The 21279-nt window shown below is 44.5% G+C and overlaps 1 protein-coding gene across 1 annotated transcript in view; it reads right to left on the bottom strand.

Annotated features, from left to right (window-relative positions):
* The window catches only part of ANXA3 (annexin A3), a 58559-nt gene that overhangs the window by 11277 nt on the left and 26003 nt on the right, over window positions 1–21279 (bottom strand). Inside the window, exons 5-11 of the mRNA XM_055138989.1 lie at window positions 20587–20700; window positions 16071–16161; window positions 10018–10097; window positions 8039–8095; window positions 7636–7729; window positions 5514–5609; window positions 1597–1655 (exon numbers count right to left, since the gene is read on the bottom strand). Coding sequence (XP_054994964.1) covers window positions 1597–1655; window positions 5514–5609; window positions 7636–7729; window positions 8039–8095; window positions 10018–10097; window positions 16071–16161; window positions 20587–20700 — 591 coding nt within the window. The remainder of the gene's footprint in view (window positions 1–1596; window positions 1656–5513; window positions 5610–7635; window positions 7730–8038; window positions 8096–10017; window positions 10098–16070; window positions 16162–20586; window positions 20701–21279) is intronic.

Below are 21279 nucleotides of genomic sequence, written 5' to 3'. Positions count from 1 at the left end.
CCGTACAGAAAGCGACTGGGCTGTGAAAGCTGACATTAATCAGCAGAAAGAACCGTGATGTGGAATGGAGTGCGACTGACCCCCAGCCAATCAGTGGTGCGGTCAGCATAGGTCCCCTCTTGAACAGCCTCGGGGCTGATGATGCTAGTGAACTGAGGGGAGAAGGAAGGAGCCAGCCAGAGGCAGCTGTCGAGGCGGGACATTCTGGGCCAAAGGAACAACAAAGGAAATGACTGTAACATGTCAAGGAATAGAAAGAAAGGGGAACTGGAGTGTAGAAAACAAGGGTGGGGGAATGATGCCCTTCCAGGGGGCTGGAGAAGCCCCTATTCCCATTAGACCCTACAAGAGGGCACAGATTTGGGGTATGGGGAGGCCACAAGGAAATAATATGTTTACTTAGGTTAACTCGGAAGGTACATGTGGACCTAGATTGGAGAAGTCCAGTAAAGAAAATGACGTAGGGGCCTGAGGGATAGTACAGTGGGCAGAGCTCTTTCCTTGCACCTGGCAGACCTGAGTTTGATCCCTGGTATTCCATATGGTCCCTGAGCTGTCAGAAATCTGTCACTGTCACTGTCATCCTGTTGTTCATCGATTTGCTTGAGCGGGCACCAGTAACGTCTCCATTGTGAGACTTGTTACTGGTTTTGGCATATTGAATACGCCACGGGGAGCTTGCCAAGCTCTGCTGTGTGGGTGGGATACTCTCAGTCAGAAAGAAAACAGAAAAAAGAAAGAAAGAAAGAAAGAAAGAAAGAAAGAAAGAAAGAAAGAAAGAAAGAAAGAAAGAAAGAAAGAAAGAAGGGAGGGAGGGAGGGAGGGAGGGAGGGAGGGAGGGAGGGAGGGAGGGAGGGAGGGAGGGAGGGAGGGAGAGAGAGAGAGAGAGAGAGAGAGAGAAAGAAAGAAAGAAAGAAAGAAAGAAAGAAAGAAAGAAAGAAAGAAAGAAAGAAAGAAAGAAAGAAAGAAAGAAAGAAAGAAAGAAAGAAAGAGGGAGGGAGGGAGGGAGGGAGGGAGGGAGGAAGGAAGGAAGGAAGGAAGGAAGAAAGAAGAAAGAAAGAAAGAAAGAAAGAAAGAAAGAAAGAAAGAAAGAAAGAAAGAAAGAAAGAAAGAAAGAAAGAAAGAAAGAAAGAAAGAAAGAAAGAAAGAAAGAAAGAAAGAAAGAAAGGAACTTCAATGCACCAAAGCCCCTGCAAGGTGCTGTGGATATGGAAGATGAAGGAAGAGTGCGGTGCTGGAACTCGCAGTCACAGCGACAGCACAGGAGAATGCAGGGCTTCAATATCCTGGGAGGCTGCTGAGTCGGCTTGGTTTATTTTAAGTAATGCAGCTCGACGTGGCTCAAGTATGAGGTTGGCTTTAAAAAACAAGTGAACAGTGAAGAAGGGGCTGATCTAGTCTGCACTTTAGTGCACTTAGCGCTATAGTAACTAGGATTCTCATTAGCAACCGAAGACACAAATCAGTAGACAAATGCACTGCAATTTGAAAACTCATCCAAGAGAAGAGGAAACATGAAAATTTCACCAACATGAAGAGATGTTTCACATGCTCCGGTGTAGGAGCTAAGAATACATACGAAATTTCCAGACCCACCTTCAGCGCCCCGTGTAATTTTTCTGCTAAAAAGGCAGGTGTGTTCCTCGCACAATGAACTGTCGGGAAAAGCAAAGAAGATTCAGCTTCACTCACCAGGCATTAAGCTAATCCACAGTTATATCTTTTCAAGGTTTTTTTTTTTATTTTCCCCCAAAAAAGATTGCCTGGGTAGCCGCACCCCTCACTCCCATCCTCACTCTCGGCTTTTATTTAGGAAGAATAAATGCATAACCTGAATTTCAAAGCCTTGTAATGGAATATTTGCAAGGAACTTTAATAATTATCTTAGCCCTAGGGAAAATAAAATACCTGCCAAGGAAACTCCCACAGCAGCTGACTCATCTCCACCTCCTAGACGCACCAACACCCACGCTTACATGGGAAACCCTCTAGGGCATCCCGTGGTTCCTTTCTGAACATCTCTGACTACCGAAGAATAATGTGGTCTCGAAACGGCAGTGACATTGCTCCAAAGAACTCATTAGGTAAATAAGGGCACTTGAGTTCAACTGAAAGCCATTTATGCCACTGGAAAATTTTTTTCTGAGATTTATATATGTTTATATATATATGAACATGAGTGAGGGTAATTTATATTAGAACCATTTCCTAAAATCTAGATTGAGTCATCAAAATAGTACTGTGATGTTTCAATTACTTTTAAATAAGTAAAGCATAAATAAAGCAAGAAATGGGTAATCGGCAAAAATATGAGTCAACAGATCATCCTTTCTTATTTCCGTTCTCCCGGGGCACCACAGACTCTAGGGTAGTTGGGATTAACCTCAGGTTTTCAAATGCTTTAAGCCACTAAGCAATCTTCCAGGCCCCAATTAGCCATTAAATAAAGCAAAACTGAAGGAGGAAAAGAAAAATTTGTAGAGAAGAAACCTATTTGTTGCAATATAATTATTTATACTATTTTAGATCTGATCTGCAAGCGGTGAGCGAATTTTATAATGTATTTAGAGATCAGCATGAGATTACTGGCTTTCCTAGTCAACAGACTCTATTTTAAGGTTTTAAGGCTTTTGGTTTATATAAGTGGTTTAAGAGAAATAGGAGAAAAATACTTGAAATTCAAACATGTAATCTGGGGCAAACATGAAAGAAATATTAGGTATGAAATTGGCTGCGAAGAAACTATTAAAATTGGTACTGCCTATATTTCCCTCAAACTCATATTAAACAATTCTTATTTGATCAAACATTGTTATGGGCATCTTTATCCTACTAAACTTTTTTTTTTGGTCACATCCAGTGATACACAAGGGTTACTCCTGGCTCATGCACTCAGGAATTACACCTGGCAGCGCTCGGGTGACCATATGGGATGCTGGGAATTGAATCGTCTCATAACCCTTCATCTTATCCACAGTTTTATGATGCTGATTCTTCGTGTCTAAAAATTTTAATAGATGACAGTATGTTTTCGCCCTGAGGAAACTTTCTTTTGTACCAGCAGCCTAAGGAGGAAAAGAATTGAAACTCATGAGAGTTTCATGAGTTTCATGAAAACAGCACAGACCTGGGCTTGAACCCCAATTCTGGGGAACTTCGGGGGAAAAAAAGAAACACTTGGTACTTCAGATCTTCCTTCTTTACCAAAGGGATGGAGCCCATGGAAGATTATTACCAAGAGTTCAAAGCTGCCCATTGCACTCACTTTAGATGGCCTGAACAAACTTTTACAGTTCTCTCCTTCCCACTGGCCCCTGAATCCTCTTGTCCCCCAGCCTGAGCAAGCACTAAGATGCGGAACACATCCCCAAACAGCTTACCCTGAGATTCAGTGAACTTGGGGGCGGGGGTAGGGATACATTTACCGCTAAAACTGAATATCCACACACTCTTGTTTGTCCAATTTTTTCTTTAAAATGTCTGCTACTCCGCTCTAGAAAATAAAAGTCTTCTTTTTTTGATTTTGAGACTCTTGCACATTTTTTAGATGAGAGTGTTCACCCGATTATAATAGCCTTTTTAAAGAAGGCCTTTTCTTTTCTAAATACAGATTACTGGATGACTAGTAATGTTCCTATTATGACTTTCTATGATAATACAGCTCAAATGGGTTTTTCATATAAAAAACACATGTTGAAATATTGTATTACATTCCTGGTATGTGAGATATCCAGAATAGGCAAAATTATAAATAGAGAAAGTAAATGAGTGGTTACCCGGGTGAGGAGGGATTACTAGTGGCTAGGATTGCTGTGGGACTGATAGAAATATCTTAAACTTAGATTGTGGAAATGGCTTCACAACACTGTGAACAGGCCCTGGATTTCATACTTTGAGTGAATTTTGTGGCATATGTATTATAGCTCATTAAAGATGCTTTAAACAAACCGTTACATTCCAACAGTTGCCTGAAATAGAAAATGAAAACGTAGCTTATTTTAAACTTTAAATTAGTTGAATTATGAGGTGTTTTACTTGATAAAACAATGTATTTTACAGCCCACGTTAGTGCATAATTCAATGCATATTTCCAAAAATGCTTAGCTCAGTGAATAAAAGTTCATATATTTCAATAATAATTTGCAAATATTACAGCAAAGTGAAAAGCGGCAACATTGATAAAATGGCGAGCCATAAAAAATGGAGAAAAATCAGTGGGTCTATCAGTGTTTCCTTGACACATTCTCAGCTCTCATGGGGGAGACTGATTACTAGACCATTTCATTTCATGGAGAAAGCGTTCATTTTTGCCCAAGTTTCAGCAATTCAATCACAGTCAAACAACATTTGATGTAAGAACCCTATTCTTGGCACAGAGGACAGAGGGTCAGAAGTTATGGAAAATAACTACATGTAGGAGACCCAAAGAATGGGGTCTAGATAGTGAATGTGCGATCCCGCGGACATCCTCTGAGATATCCTTTAAAATGCTGCAGCACAAATGTGATGCATGTATATTTCAGTTTATTTCTACACCGCAGCTCATCAGAGAGGTCGACAAACACCAGAGTCGTGGATCAGTACCCCGACTCCTTAGGCGCTCCCTGGGGAATGTCTTGCTGTCTCAGATCTCCCTTCTCTATCAAGCGGATGATAATAGTACCTAATTCACGGGCTTGTTATGAGGCACTGGTTATTAGAAACTAGTTTCCTAAAGTGGGGGCACAAAAGTGCCAGATCAATGTTTATGTGGAAATGCAACCTGAAAGGCCCAGATTCTTAGCACCTGACAGTGGTGCTAAGACACATCCGAACGCTGACTATGAGGCCCACCCAGGAGGCCCTGCCTAGAAATCAGCTCTTCCTCACCCAGCGAACGGCCAAGGATGAGGGTGGGTGTTGGGGACTGAGTGGGATGCCAGAGGAGTGCAGCAGTTTTCTCTGGGTGACCTTCCCCGCCTGGACAGACCGCTGAGCCACACGGAGGAGTCTCCGCAGCTTACGCAACACTTGTTTTTGTGGGTTTGCTGATTTGCTGATCCCACATCTTTCTCTCAGAAGGGATTTAGCCTGTGACTTTGTTTTTGACATATTCCCGGCTATCTTGGCCAAAGGGGAGGAGACCTGGAATCCCATCCTGGGCTCGGCTTTGGGAAATCAGGGCTGTGGTCCCCAAACAACCAAATACGGTGAGTTACCAGATTGGTTTAGGAATCAGTTTTCAACAAGGCTCCGGAAGAACGCCAGAAGACATGTAATATTCTTTTCTCACAAGAAGTCTGTAAGCCAAGCTGACAGGCCAGATACAAAGTAGCAAAGGCAATTAAGGTTTTCAAAGATAATTTTCCTGGTACCCATGTGAGATGTTTGTTGAATAATTGTTTGGGCTGCCCAGTGGGGTGTTGGCTGAGGAACACAGAGATGGACCAGTCAGAATTCTTTGGTGAAAGGAGCTGACCTTGACATTGATGTTTAAGTGCAAAATACCTCAGTTCAAGCACTCGGGGGCTTACCTATGGCCAGCAACAAGTCTTCAAAATGCCCAGATAATTCTCCTCTTATGCTGTCCTCAATATCCTTCTGGCTAATGTTTCTGTATTCATCAAATGCTAAAAAAGCAACACCAAGAAAACATTTAGTGCGTCCCAGTTGGCTACACTTGAATAGACTCGATTTTTTTTTTTTACTTAATACGCAGCAAATTAGGTCTTTTAGTGGTCAGCTCAAAATCTCCTTTTCATCATCAAAATTTGAACACAAAAATTTCTAAGTTTTGTTCCATTTAGAGAGAATCATGTACAAGAAAATCTGAACTTCAGAGTTTATTTTCCTTCAGTGATCTTTTTCCCCCCACAACATGTTAATATTTTTAAAAATCTGAAATTTAAGTAATCATTTATCTAGTAAGGTGGGCTGTGTTTGAGTTGTAGCAGCAGTACTGTGTGGTAATGTCAAATATGTTTTATCTCCTGAAGACTCTTAATTATAGGGATTTGTTTGTGTGAGCAAATCATTCCCTAAGGCAGCATGCCCTACTTCACACTTACCAGAAGGCATCTGAATTTCTTGATCAGTATTTGCCCCAAAGCAAAACCTGCACGTATGTCACCAAGTATGTGGGTGTATTTTTTAAGCCAAGTGCACTTTTTCTGAGTATATTTTGAATAAAGAATAATTTGATTTTACTTTTCAAATTACAACACTAGTAAAGCAACCGTAATATGCTATTACCATTAGCTTACAAAATAAAATTATGATGCCAAACTGTGGAAGGGCAACGTCAGAATTTAATAGCCACTGTTGGGCGGGAGAGATGGCTCAAAGGGCTGAGCACGTGCCTTCAGTGCAGGACCCTAGTTGTGACCCCCAGCACCACTGGATTCCCTGAGCACCACCAGCGCTGAGGCAGGAGTAGCCAAATAGCTGAGTGAGGAGCGGGACGAGACCTTAAGACGATGGTGATGGGGAGCTGATACTACTGTGCTAAAGCCCCGAATGCCTGAAACTCTTGTTATGATCATCGTAGTAAAGAGTAAACAAAAAGAGTCACAGAGGGATCTCTTTCCTCATTTTCCCCTGGACACAGCATAAACCTCATACAAGGGTGGGTGTCTCTAAAGCAGTTTTCAATCTTGGACACCTCAGGATTAGCTCCCGCTGGAGCACTAAACCTCAAACCCCACGGGAGGACAATGCGGCTAGCTTTGTGTACCTGCAGACTCCACTGGTCCAGAGACTGGGCTTGGAAACCACTCCACACCAGACCGGGGAGCCTCAGTGAGTGGACGTTTTGGCTTCCCAGTGCTGCAGCTTCATGAGCGTTTAGCTGCTGAGTGTAACAGTTGGTCTGATCTATCGCCACCTCCCTTAACAGCGCTATCAGAAGGGACGGGATGGTTATCCAGGGTGAGGAGCAACAGAATCCCCATGATGCCTAGTTTTCTGGAATGTTCTAGCCAGGGGAGAGGAGGGCTGGAAGCAATGCCTCAGCCTTCTCCGCTGCCCAGGAGCACAGTGGACGCCCCCTCAGCTGTCATTCCCTGGCTGCTCCTTTCCTTCCCCTGACACCCTCTGCCCTCACCTGTCTCTCAGAGCAGTGGGGGGGTCACATCTGGGAATGCACAGGGGTCACTCCTGGCTCTGCACTCAGGAACTGCCCCTGGCAGTGCTCAGGGGACCATATAGGATGCTGGGAATCGAACCCAGGTCAGCCGCGTGCAAGGCAAACAAACGCCCTCCCTCCTGTGCTATCGCTCCAGCCCCCGGTGTCATTCTGTCTTGAGCTGGAACTCTGCTTTCCAGGCTGCTCCTGAAGTGCTGGGATACCCCCCCCCCCCCGCAAACAGCCTTATAATGTTAAAAAATTGTTGGGGTCACCGCCAGCAGCACTCAAAGTCACTCTGCTTCTGGAGGTGCTCAGGGGCCACCAAGGCCAGGCCCTGTGGTGCCTCGGGGTCACATGATGCTGAGGATAAAATCGGTGTTGGACACATGCAAGGCAAATGCCTCTACCCCTGTTCTGTCTCTCTGGTCTTATACTTTTATTTTTCCAGAATGTTCTATATGAACCCCCCAACCCTAGAAAAAAATAACACACGGCCAACACAATGCCAAGATTGTCCTGTAAGCCCTTACTTCGCTTCAGTTGAGGAAAGCTCCTTAAACACAGGATCTCAGTGAATTTATCTTCATCTGTGCCCCACTTGTTCTCCCCTGCATCGTAGAGAATCTGTTGGCAGAGGAGGGAGAATTCAGTGTTATATCTGACACCCAAGTCTCGTTCTTTGAGGGGTCAGAGAGATCATCAATTGTGCAAGTGTCTCACTTAAAGAGGACTAGAAATCTGAGCGGCAGGATGGCGGGATGAGGGAATTGCCACCACTAGGGAAGGCTGAAGGCTGGGCTGGTGTTATCCCCCACCTCAGGGCTTCTCCTACAGAATGAAGGGGCGTCCAGCTGCACTTGGGGGGTGACACTAATACAGACAGGCAAGGAAGCAGTCGAGTAAATGGAGATTTTGCTTTGCTCTGTTACTCACCTGGGCATCTGTTTTGGCCAGATGTTCATCCACTTTCAGACTTTCATCTCTCCGGCCCTGAATGGGGGAGATGAAAAGAAGACAAGGCTGTTAAAGACCAGAGCTCGGACACTTCGCCCTGCAGAGCGTCTTGGAGGCTTTTCTGCAGTGGCAGCACAAAGGAATCAGGCGTTTGACATTCGGAGCCCTAGTTCCGACTCTGCCACTAACCACCCATGAAATAGGTAACGAATCACATCATGCTCTGATCCTGTTTCCTCCTCCAAAAAGGCCAAGGGAATGAAAAGATGAGCCACAGGCTCGGCTTGCAAACATCCAATACAGGGCTTGATTAAGATGAAAAAAGAGGAAGAAAAGAGAAAAAAGATTAAAAACAGCCTCTTAAAAATCTGCCTTAAGGTGAAAAACAACTCAATGAAAAGTGAATAAAAGATGGCAAGAAAGATGGAAAGATGTGCACTATAGGGTGTCATTACGGAATAAAAAATTTAAAAAATAGCAAGATTCAGGATGGGAATGGGGGACATTGGTGGTGGGAAATGGTCACTGATGGGGGGATGGGTGCTGGATCATTGTATGACTGAAACCCAATCATGAGCAGCATTGTAACGGTCTGTCTCAGGGATACTCAATTTTAAAAAAAAGTAAGTGGAGTTCATGCCTCCTTCAGTCAGTTTAATCAGTGGCTGAATAAATAGCAGTACATTTAAAAATAAAAGAGCGTAAATCTGTAACTGTACCCTCACAGTGATTCACTAATAAAAACATAATAAATTATTTAAAAAATAGCAAGATTTCTGGGGCTGGAGAGATAGCACAGCGGGTAGGGCGTTTGCCTTGCACGCGGTCAACCCGGGTTCAAATCCCAGTATCCCATATGGTCCCCTGAGCACGGCCAGGGGTAATTCCTGAGTGCAGAGCCAGGAGTAACCCCTGTGCATCGCCAGGTGTGACCCAAAAAGCAAAAAAAAAAAAAAAAAAGCAAGATTTCACTATACTCCAGTTAGAAGGGGGGAAATGCAGAATGTTGACCACCTGGAAGCAAGTGTGGGCAGTGAAGATGTGGACCAGACCTCTCCCACCATCCCAGACAGTGCAGTTATTCCGGAAGAGAGCAGAGCAGTTTCGTACAAAATGACACAGATGTTTACCACCAATCCAGTAATTGTGTTCCTTAATATTTACCCAATCGAGTTTGGGGGGAAAAAGGACAGTTTAGAACTTATATCCAGGATGGAGAAACTTTGTCTTGCTTGCACCCAACCCAGGTTCGATGGCTGGCACCCACATGCAGTCCACCGAGCCCCACCAGGAGTGATCACCGAGCACAGAGCCAGGAGTAAGTTCTGAGCACCACTGGGCATAGAATCCCAAACACAAACAAAAATTAAAATTGAAAAAATGTAAATTATGTCCAAGTAGAAACTTTTACACCGAGTACAGCATGGTGTATGCATGCTATAATACACTTACCATACTGATACACTTTTAATATACCATGCTTACATAATATGCTTATAATAATTGTATACCTATAACACAACTAAGTAGTATAATACACTGATAGAATGCATTTATATCAGATGAGTTATGGAAACATTTTGAGCAAATCGATGAACAACGGGACGACAGTGCTACAGTGCGTTATGAAACTTGCTCAGAACACTTTCAATCCATAGGCTTAAGCAAATGACTCTTGTAGGTCACCAACAGCACTGGGGCCTCCCCGGGCAGTGTCAGGAGGGCAGGAGGTGCAGGACAGAGCTTGGGTTCTGCACAAGCGGCAGCCTCCAAGCCCTCCTTGTGTTCTGCTTTTCTGTCATGACTGAACATTAGCCTACCCAGTAACACTGCAAGTGTGAAAGAAATCATTCCGTCAAGAAAATTTTAAACTTATTTTGATGAATTTTTACCTCCTTAAACATTATTCGTGAATATTCAGTTATTTGGGAGTTAAAATGAAAGAAACAGAAACTTACATCTGCCAATGTTAACAGAGCTTTCCGGAAATCACCAGACGTCTCAGAACTTATGTCATCTCCAAGACTCTTCTTATATACTAGAACCAGACAGATAATAGTGACATTGAGACTTCATAAGAAGCCAAACAATACCATTATAAAATGGAGAAAAGCTTTATTGTGGACAGTGCTAAGAAATGGGACCCTGATAAAATGAACACTGCCTTTTTAATTTGCAGCTTCCTGTGCCCTTCAGAGATGGAGGTATGGTGGCAGCTGTTGGCGTGTGAGTGGGGCTGCCAGGGTTGTGGCAAGGTGAGAGTTTGGCCCACACCCACTCCAGAGACCATCCCCAGACATCTCAGCCAGGACCAGATATCTGCTAAATTTTTGCAGCCAGTTGATCTCTTTCAAGATTTAATTCCGCGTCTCTGGAGCAGGGCCGGTAGATGAATATTCCAGGTGGCTGCAACGGGAGTGGGTGTGGCTGCCGGGACTTCTGCAAGGACAGCGAGGTACGGGGAGGTTTCCCTCCCCAACTGGAGAAGGCCTGGAGTTTCAGCCAAAAAACCCTGTGGACCTAACTAAGGAGAGCAGGAAGTAGAAAACAGCCCGGGGCTAGAATATTTCCCCTGAATGTGTGAGGCTTTTACTTCCATCCCTGACACTGAAAAGAATAAATTATTTTCTAAATAGAGTGAAGAAAAGATGTAAGAAAATTGTGATCACTTGGAAATTATGCCTAGTAAATGTCATGGTTATTTAGATGAATAACATTTATATCAGACTTTGATTATTTACATTACTTCAGAAAACCATAGATTTTTTTTAAAGGCCAAAATCATGCTGGAAGAATGCCTAAATCAAAACAGGTCTAGAAATTAATCTATCACTTTCTAATTGTCTCCTTATTTTTTACGTACAAGGAGAAAAAAAATCAGATGACCAATTCATACAGTTCTTGAGAATGAGGTAGGCAGATTTCAAATAGCCATTTGTGTCAGTGATATTCACAGTGACTCCAGGAGAATCAGAATTCAGAGTTCTTCTCTCTGTCTGTCTGTCTCTCTCTCTCTGTCTCTCTCTGTCTCTCTCTCTCTCTCTGTCTCTCTCTCTCTCTCATCAACAGTGGGACTTGGGGGACTGCTCCTAGCCCAGGGGTTTCTCTAGCAATTCTCAGAGATCGTGTGGTCCTGGGAATCCAACCCAGGGTCTCGACAGCTAGGTATGTTGCCCTCACCCCAGCTACTACTGCCAGAATTTAGAATTTGTAATTCCAGATTCAATACCCTTCACACACTATTCACTTTAGAGTGCAGAATACTTTAGAACACTTAAGAATACTGGGAGAAATGTCAGAATGTTCCTCTACTTATTTACACCCCATTCTGCCCTTAAACAAAACTAAACCAATCACCGCAGATGTCTGGTCACTGTGGAGGAACCAACTTGACGTGCATCCCGTGCTGGGATTCCTGTCACTCTCTTCACACTGTTGAGTGAGACAGGCTCGGCCTGGGACTGGCCTGAGAGGCAATCCGATAGGAGAGCTTTGACCAAACTCGACAGTGCTGGTCAGGTCCACTGACAAGGGACAAGCACATCGAGTGATAAAGTTGCGCAAGCCAGGAAGTAGGCCAGCACAGAAGTGAAGACGAGCCAGAAACCAGGGGTCAGTATAAGCAAGACAGCGAGAGGCTAGCTGGCTGTGTCTCCAACAGAAGCAGCAGAGTGACAGGAGAGAGCTACTTATTGGAAATCTCTGCACAGCCAACAAGGATGGCTGAGGCTGAGGGAGTGATGAGACGGCTGAGTTCCCGGCTAGCATCGTGTCCTGAATCTCAGTGAAGTGTGGCTGTATGTGGCTGGTCTGTTTCCTTTTTACTTCTTCTGTGCCATTAAATTTAAGATTCCCGTTGGTAATTAAAATCAGTGTTTCTCAACTGGGGGCTAATAGTCCCCTGAAGGCCCCGGGATATTTCAAGCATTACATAAGTGGAAAGGCTATTACACAGACTAGGGGGCCCAGGAAGGAAACAAGCATCCTTGGTTTCAAAGACTCTAAGGCCCAGTTCCGTTCCTTGCAGCTTTAGGAAGCTTAACTTAGCCTGGAACCAGGCCTTCAGATAACTACGAGCTATTATCATTTGGTGTATTTGTAAAACAAATGACTGCCTGAGCGATCGCTTCCAACTACCATTGTCATAGTGGTCCCTGATCACTCTGGACAAGAGCTGAGTGCTGAAAGTAGGGAGAGGGATATACGTGATAACCTTTCAATAGCTGTATTGAAAATTATAGTGCCCTGGGGGCCGGAGCAATAACACAGCGGGTAGGGCATTTGCCTTGCATGCGGCTGACCTGGGTTCGATCCCCAGCATCCCATATGGTCCCCCAAGCACTGCCAGGAGCAATTCCTGAGTGCAAAGCCAGGAATAACCCCTGAGCATCGCTGGTGTGACCCAAAAAGAAAAAAAAAATTATAGTGCCCAAAAGGATAGAGAGAGAGAGAGAGAAAGAGACAGAGACAGAGAGAGACAGAGAGAGAGACAGAGAGAGCCTGCCATAGACGTGGCCGTGGAGACAGGGGGAGGGGAACTGGGGACATTGATGATGGGAAATGTACACTGGTGAAGAGATGGGTGTTGGGACATCGAATGACTGAAACCCAACTATAAACTGTTTTGTAACTGTGCATCTCACCATGACTCAATTTTTAAAAAATGTTAAATCTAGAACTTTCACTTAGAAAGGACAGCTTCAGTCTTGAGGCTCTTTACTCCATAAATATTTGAATTTAGCTCCCACTTTGCTGGGCAGTGAAGAAGCAGCAGTGAACAAAACTGACCAAAGACACCCCCCATTCCCCCTCCCCTCCCTCCCGCACCCCCATTCACAGAGCTTGTGTCAGAGGGTTGCTGGCTGATGGCTGAACTCCGGCAGGGGGCAGGTAAGCCCAGAGAGACACCTCTAGAGAAACACCAGCAAGCATCAAGGTGAAACTGTAGGCGAGGAAGGAGGAGCTGAATTAGGAGCAGTTCTTCTGGTCAGGGGCAGCTGTCCTTGTCTCGTCTCCCTCCCACAAAGCCTGAAAATAAGAACAATGTCCACCTCCTCAAACCCTTGCCCTGCCTTGGTTTAGTGTTCTGACTGGACACAGTGTGCCTTAGAGGAGCAGCCCAGGAGGGAACAGATTGTTCGACTGGGCACCCACTGTCCTGCCACCGGTGGGTGACTAAAATGTACTTCCCTACGAAAACTACACTGGTGACCTTGAAGGAAAATGGTTCCTTTAAGGACATGACAGGGCAGCTTGGCCATCTTCCAGGCTGCCAGCCTACTGCCAACATACTCCTTTCTCATCCCGTCGACCTGTCTCTTAGCTGAGAGGCCCTTGAGCAGTGGTGGGACCAAACCTAGGGCACCCGGGGGAGAGAGCTTTGGGCTAGGGTGTGTTTCAAAACTCTATGGAGCCTATACATCGCTTCTCTGAATCTTGCCCTCCACAGAGCTCCCGGACACAGAACTGATCTTCCTGATGTACAGACAGAAGTCAAGGCTTCCTTCGGGTACTCGGGAGGGTTACAGAGAGCCACTGCATGCTCAAACACTGACTAGGGTCTCTGTCCCCCAGTACCTCATCAGAAACTTCTAAATCTTTGGGATTTCCTGGATAACTGGAATCTTTGTTATTCAAGGAAGAGCCCAAAAGTCACACCTGGGTTTATGCTCACATGATGATTCAGGATGAGGAATTCAGCTCTCCCAGGAAGAACAGTCACTGACTAGAGCTCTAAGGGCTTGGGTGACACATTAGTCTGGCCTCCAGGGAGAGGAGGGGTGCTGGAGATGGGGTTTAGTCACATGGCCACTTAGCACCTCAATCTCGACAATGCAATGAAACTCCAGCCAAACTCCAGATCTCAAAGATCAATGAGTTGCCCTGTTTAACAATTAGACAGTGTTGGTTCGCTAGGAGAATGAGGTTTCCTAAAGACACAGAAGTGTTGCATTTCAGGGTCAATCCCTTTGTGCTCCCCTGACATCCACCCACCAGTCTTTTCTCCATGCATCTCTTCATGTGGCCAGTCCTGATCCGTTCTCTCTGCAGAGCAACTATAATTGTAAGTAGACTTGATCCTTGACAATATAGGATTGAAATGTGTATCTACACTTATACACAGATTTTATTTATTTATTTATTTATTTATTTATTTATTTTTGCTTTTGGGGTCACACCCAGCAATGCACAGGGGTCACTCCTGGCTCATGCACTCAGGAATCACCCCTGACCGTGCTCAGGGGACCATATGGGATGCTGGGATTTGAACCCGGGTTGGCCGCGTGCAAGGCAAACGCCCTACCCGCTGTGCTATCACTCCAGCCCCACAGATTTTATTTTTTAATAAATTCCCTTGGCCTTCCTCACTGTACTAGTTGGGTTCTGTATCCACAGATATGGAACCCAGATAAATGGGAACGTGACTAAGGGAATGAGTTCACGCTCTGAGCAGGATCCCAAAATCAACCCTGATGGCTACCAAGAGACAACTATGTTAAATATGGTTAAATATGCCAAAAGTTCCATGTGGACTTTTTTTATGGGGAGGAAGGCAGGGTTCCTAACCCCTTTGTTTTCCAAAGACTGTGTTACTTTCTGGAGTTCTGTGTCACTCTGGTGAGCTATTAAACCTGAGGTGAATGGACACCCCTGAATTTGCAGCCACCAGACAAAATAATGTGTGGCCTGGGACTCCTGCACTTGAGGCTGTGCCTGAAGGCGCCTGTGAGTGAGGGAGCAGCAGGCTCCATCTTGCTCCTCACAGAGACAGAGACACTTCTCATCACCTCTCTCCCCTGGCCTTTGCCCCGGGCCTGCATCTTCCGAGAGGTTCTCAGGATCTGTGTGTTTGGTACTGAACAGGTCCAGTGAGAGCACCCCTGGGGCTTATCATGCCCACTACTCTCTCTCCTCAAAGAAGAGTCAAGGACAAGCCCTCTGGAAGGGCTCTTGAAGGAGACCGTGCAGCCCCGGAGAAGGATGGGCGCTTGACCATGTCACAAGGAACCGACCGTCATCCTCTGACGGCCCATTAATCAGACACCAGTGAATGGCTTTGAGACAGAATAATGTTCTGCCCACGATCATACATTCCTTATAACATCCTTTCCCACCCTGTCCTCCAGAAGGCTCTGAGCCCAACTGAAGAGAGAGATTTTATTTTTTGAGGTATATAAGGCCACCATTTCCCTGGGGAATGATAGCTAGCTCCTGAATAAACTCTTTCATCTCCTATTAACCCTCATTTCTTGAATACTGGTGGAACTCGGGTTCAGTGACATGTAGCCGGTGCCCCTAATCCCTGAAGTCCATGGTGAGCCTGGGTAGTTGGTGTCAGAACCCCACTGCAGTGACTTTTGAATTTTCACACGACCAACACACCCTAAGGACTTTAGCTAACGACAGCGGAGTCACATGCTCAACACATTCTCTGAACGGTTCAGCTCGTCTCCTGTACCGGAAATATGAGGCTAATCTGAGCAGTTTTTAACAGACAACATTAATAAACCAGGTTTGTGTCTCTTACATGGATGAAAATTGTTGATTTAATTAAGCAGTGATTGCAGAAAGCAAAATTCTCTATAGTTGTGATGTTTAAAGGGCAACGCGTTAAGGCCATTGTTAAGTAGCAGTTTCTGGCTAAAATCAAGTTCAACTTTTCTCTGAAAAATCCATAGTTTTTTACCCAATTTAGAAGGCAGCTCCCCTTCTGGGGAGTAGGGGGAGTTGATGCCATACCCAGTGATGCTCGTGGTCTATTATTGGCTCTGGGGTTCAGGAGTGACCCCTGGAAGTTTTTAGGCAACCATATATGGTGCCCGAGAGTCTAATTAGCGTGGATTAAGACAAAGTGTCTTCACCTTTGTACTATCTTCATGTCTTTTTGTTCGTTTTTCTTCTAGTCTAGCTTTCTTAAATGCTTTATGAAGAAGCAATTGCTGAGTTTCTGAGAAAGTGGAACAACTTTAGCTCCTATATGTGAAAACAGTGGTAAAGAAAATAAGATGACCTGTGTAGTAGGCTTGAGATATCTCCTTCAACTGACTGCTGGTCCTGGTGGTCAAGATTTCAATCAATGTGTTTTCATCTGTCCCAGTGCCCTTTAAAAAGAAAAAGAAACTATTTTTAGAACACTGAATAATTCAGTTTTATGCATTTCAGTCTTATACATCTTGTTCATGCAGATTAAAAAAGTGGTTTTAGTGAATTAATATAAAGTTTTATATTACTCTAAAGTGTTTCTTGGGGCTGAAAAAAAAACAGCACAGTGGGTAAGGTGTTTGCCTTGCATGCAGCAGACCCGGGGTTGATCCCCAGCATCCCATATGGTCCCCCGAGCACCACCAGGAGTAATACCTGAGTGCAGAGCCAGGAGTAACCCCTGAGCATTGCCAGGTCTGATTCACAAACAACAAATAAGCAAATAAATAAACAAATAAAAATATAAAGTTTTCTAGTTTTCCATATACTTAATATAAAATGAAAATATCATGAATTGTCAGGAGTTAACTTCACATAGACACTTTCAGAAAATGTTCTCCAAAAAATCAGTAGAAGAGTTACAGGAAGACATAATAGGAAAGAAAGCCAACGTCATTCAGGATGAGAAAAGAGCACTCACACAGGGTTTAGGAAGGTGCTACCTTTCTCTGACTGCTGTCAGGAAGTATCAACCTCTGCAGAGAAGGAGATTCTTAAAGTCTCAGTAGTATGTGCCATTGGGCTCAGCTGCTTGGGGACTAGCCACCCCTGAGGCTTGGTTTATAGTAAGGTCAAAAAGTCATATTTTGAGGGGACTGGAGCAATAGCACAGCGGGTAGGGCGTTTGCCTTACACGCGGCCAACCCGGGTTCGATTCCCAGCATCCCATACGGTCCCCTGAGCACCGCCAGGAGTAATTCCTGAGTGCAGAGCCAGGAGTAACCTTTGTGCACTGCCAGGTGTGACCCAAAAAGAAAAAAATCATTTTGTGACTCCGGGGGAAGCACTTTAAGGTAGGACCAGGTCAAACAAAAGCAATGAAGCTCATCAACTAAAGCGGAATTTGTCACTGTTTAAGAGGTTTCCAGTTGCCTCCCATATATTTTTTTGTTATTGCTTTATTTTGCTTTCTTTGGACCACGTGTGGCAGTGCTCGGGGGTTACCTCTAGCTTTTGCTGGGGATCCACGTAGAGCCAGGGACCTAACACAGGCTGCTTGAATTATCTCTCTGGCCCTCCAAACTCTTTTAAAATATTAATTATTTTTAAACAGAGTTTCTAAATGACTCTTAGATTTATAGAAAAATAGAACAGATTCAACATTTCTCTTATCTTCTCATAGTAGTAGAAACCCCAATTTTATTTATTTATTTTTTTAAAATTTATTTATTTTTAATTAGAGAATCACCGTGAGGGTACAGTTACAGATTTATACACTTTTGTGCTTATGCTTCCCTCATACAAAGTTCGGGAACCCATCCCTTCACCAGTGCCCATTCTCCACCACCCGTAAACCCAGCGTCCCTCCCACCCTCCCCAATCCCATCTCCCCCCCCCACCCTGCCACTGTGGCAGGGAATTCCCTTCTGTTCTCTCTCTCTAATTAGCTGTTGTGAAACCCCAATTTTAAATTTAGCATTTAATTATCCAGAGAACTGAGGGTATCATGCTGAGTGAAGTTAGAAGGCACAGGATAGATACAGAATGGTTTTGTGTATGTGGGTTCCAAGGAAACAAAAAATGGCCAAAGGTATCAGAATCTGGGAATAGGCCTTAGAACAGAATTTATCGAGTGTGTGTGTTTGGGGCAGGGGGTGGGGGATGGGTGAAGGATGAGTACAGGGGTGTGGGGAGGGGACCAAGAGACACTGGTGTAAGAAAGCTGCCATTCTAGTGGTGGGTGTGGTGCTGAAACATTGTATGCATGAAACTCTATTATTTTGCTTTTGGGCCACACTTTGATGATCAGGTCTTACTCCTGGCGCTGCACTCAGGAATCACTCCTGGTAATGCTCAAGTGACCATATGGGACACCTGGGATCAAACCCAGGTAGCACTGTAGTTGCACTGTCATCCCGTTGTTCATTGATTTGCTCGAGCAGGTACCAGTAACGTCTCCATTGTGAGACTTGTTGTTACTGTTTTTGGCATATCGAATACACCACGGGTAGCTTGCCAGGCTCTGCTGTGCAGGCGAGATACTCTCAGTAGCTTGCCAAGCTCTCCAAAAGGGATGGAGGAATCGAACTGGGTTGGGCATTTGTCTTGCACTACCCGCTGTGCTATCACTGCAGTCCGAACCCGGGTAAGGCATGGTAATTTCCTTTGTCTCTGTACTATCACTCCAGCCTGAAACTCAATGATTATGTGTTGTAAAGCATGGTGCTTCGATAAAAATCCAGAAAAAAATGCCCCCAAACAAAAATGGTAACCCACAGAAGTAGGTTTGCATACATATCTAAATTCTAACAAAAATTTCTGAGGGTTTTTACTTTTTGTTTGTTTTCTTGGGCTACACCCAATGGTGCTCAGAGCTTACTCCTGGCTGTGCACTCAGGGATCATTTTTGGTGGCTTCTGGGGCTGAAGATCAAAGCTGGGCAAGTTGCATGCAAGGCAAGATTCTTACCCCCTATACTATCTCTCTGACACCTTATGAGGGTTTTTTTTTTTTTGCCTTTTAGGTCACACTTGGCAATGCACAGGGGTTACTCCTGGCTCTGCACTCAAGAATCACCCCTGGCGGTGCTCAGAGGACCATATGAGATGCTGGGAATCGAACCCGGGTCGGTCGTGTGCAAGGCAAACCTGCTGTGCTATCGCTCCAGCCCTGCTGAGGGGTTTTTAAGAGAAAGGAAAAACCACTGTTTGTTCCTCACTGTCTCTAGCCAATTAGCATGAAGACATATGGTTGGGTTATGAGCTGTCATTTTACTCAGGAAGTGGGAGCTGAAGCCAGGAAGTGGCGATAAAAGAATATCAAGACTGAAGGAGCCGGAGTCTAAAAATGGAGGCGCCACGACCATCGACCAGGGACTGGTTATTTTGTGTAGAAGAAATCTTTCTGACCCTTGTTGGTGAATCTACTCATTATTATTGTAAACATCATCATCATATTATTATCTGCTAAACTGATTGCCATGTGACTGCCACAGAAAGACACCACTCCGTTTCCACTTCAAGACCACCTGCTGCCAAGATGTCCGTTATGCAGCCACTCCCGCACCTTTACTCGCCATGCAGCGGGCACACTGTCTCCAGAGGACTCTCGCTGCCTGAGCCTGAACAGGTACAGAGCGGGGCCATTTCTGTCCACTGCGGCCTTCTCCAACCAGCCGTTTCTACTCACACACTTCCTGCCACCTGCCGAGGTGCGCTTGGAATTATACTTTGCGTTGAGGTTGAGGCTGGTGAATGGTGGTGGGAAAATTCGAGCAAACCATAATGCCCAAAAGTAGATTGAGAGTATGGGGAAAATTGTCTGCCACTGAGGCAGGGGGAGGGCTGGATGGTGGTGGTGGGGGGATACTGGGGACATTGGTGATGGAAAGTGTGCACTGGTGGAGGGATGGGTGTTTGATCACTGTATGATTACGTATGATACATAACTAAATTCATGTTTGAAACTTCATGTTTGAAACTCAAACATGAAAGCTTGTAACTATATCTCACAGTGAATCAATAAAAAAAGAAAAAGGAAATAATAAATTTTTTTTTGAAAAAAAGAGCAGAGCTGACGCTTCTCTGAAGAAGCAACGTTACCCACCTGTAGCTTCTTCAGCTCTTTGTCAAAAATTTCAGCCATCCCTTCCTGACAGCTTGTTCACAGATTTTATTTATTTATTTACTTATTTATTTTGCTTTTTGGGTCACACCTGGCGATGCACAGGGGTTACTCCTGGCTCTGCACTTAGGAATTATCCCTGGCGGTGCTCAGGGGACCATATGGGATGCTGGGATTCGAACCCAGGTTGCTCACAGATTTTAGATTTGTCTAGTGACCCCCACAATCATATAACCGATTCCTTGCAGTAAATTGCATACTCTCTCTGTCTGTCTGTCTGTCTGTCTGTCTGTCTCTCTCTCTCTCTCTCTCTCTCTCTCTCTCTCTGTTGTTTATTAGGCCACACCAGGCAGTACTCAGGGCTTACTCCTGGCTCTGTGATCAAGGATGACTCCTGATGATGCCTGGGGAACAGTATGTGGGCCCGGGATTAAAACAAAGTTGGCCCTATGCAGTATCTCTCCAGTCTGGCAATTCATCTCTTAATATATGTCTCCTGGGGCCTGGAATATGGCTCGGTGACTTAAAAGACTTCCACAGACAAGTAGATTCAGATTTCACAATGTCCCCCTATTTCCGGGTTTTTATTTGTTTGTTTGCTCATTTGCTCCGATTGTATTCAATCGGAGAATACAGTCAAAAGGGGGTCCAAAGCTGTTGCATTCACATCTGGACTCAAGTGCAGAGTGGAAGAAAGCTGCTGCCTTTTGGTGATATGAACAGCTCTTAGACATAAATGGCTGAGTAAGACTCATTCATACCTTCATGGACTTCTTCAGTTGCTTCGCATCAAACACTGCCGGTGGTGTCACGAGGGCCACCAAAAGATGTTCAAAGTAACCAGAGAGATCACCCTTCAAGTCATCTTTCAGCCTCTAAGAGGAAAGCCCCAGAGAAGAAAGCATTAAATCCTTTTTCTTTAACTTTCTCTAAATTCTTCCAAAAAAAAAAAGATGAATATCAGTACCCAACCAGAACAAAATAGACCCATCCAGAGGAAATAAACAGAAATAACAATATACCCTATGGGCTACTAATCTACATCTAAGTCTGACTCCCAAAGTTATATTTTATTATTTGGAAGGAAAATCCATGAAGAGGTTAAATAAATGCCACCAATTGTATTCAAATGTAATGTAATGTCTAGATCCCCATGCTCTCAAAATGGAGTGGACAAGTGTCTAAGAATATTAGGCTGCATAAGGTAAGTAACTATGGCACATATACACAATGAAATGTTACTCAGACAGAAGAAAAGATAAAGTTATGTAATTTGCTGCTCCATGGCCCTGGAGAGTATCATGCTGAATGAAGTCAGTCAGAGGATGAGAGACCGACACAGAAAGATCTCTCTTTTATGAAGTATATAAAGAAACATACTGGTGGAATAACAAATACCAAGAGGCAGTGGAAACAAAGAACATGAGTGCTGGCACTCAATAAGAAACATGCCA

The sequence above is a fragment of the Sorex araneus genome, chromosome 5, assembly GCF_027595985.1.
Source record: "Sorex araneus isolate mSorAra2 chromosome 5, mSorAra2.pri, whole genome shotgun sequence".
Classification (NCBI taxonomy): Eukaryota; Metazoa; Chordata; class Mammalia; order Eulipotyphla; family Soricidae; genus Sorex; species Sorex araneus.
This window is presented reverse-complemented; position numbering and strand designations above follow the sequence as displayed.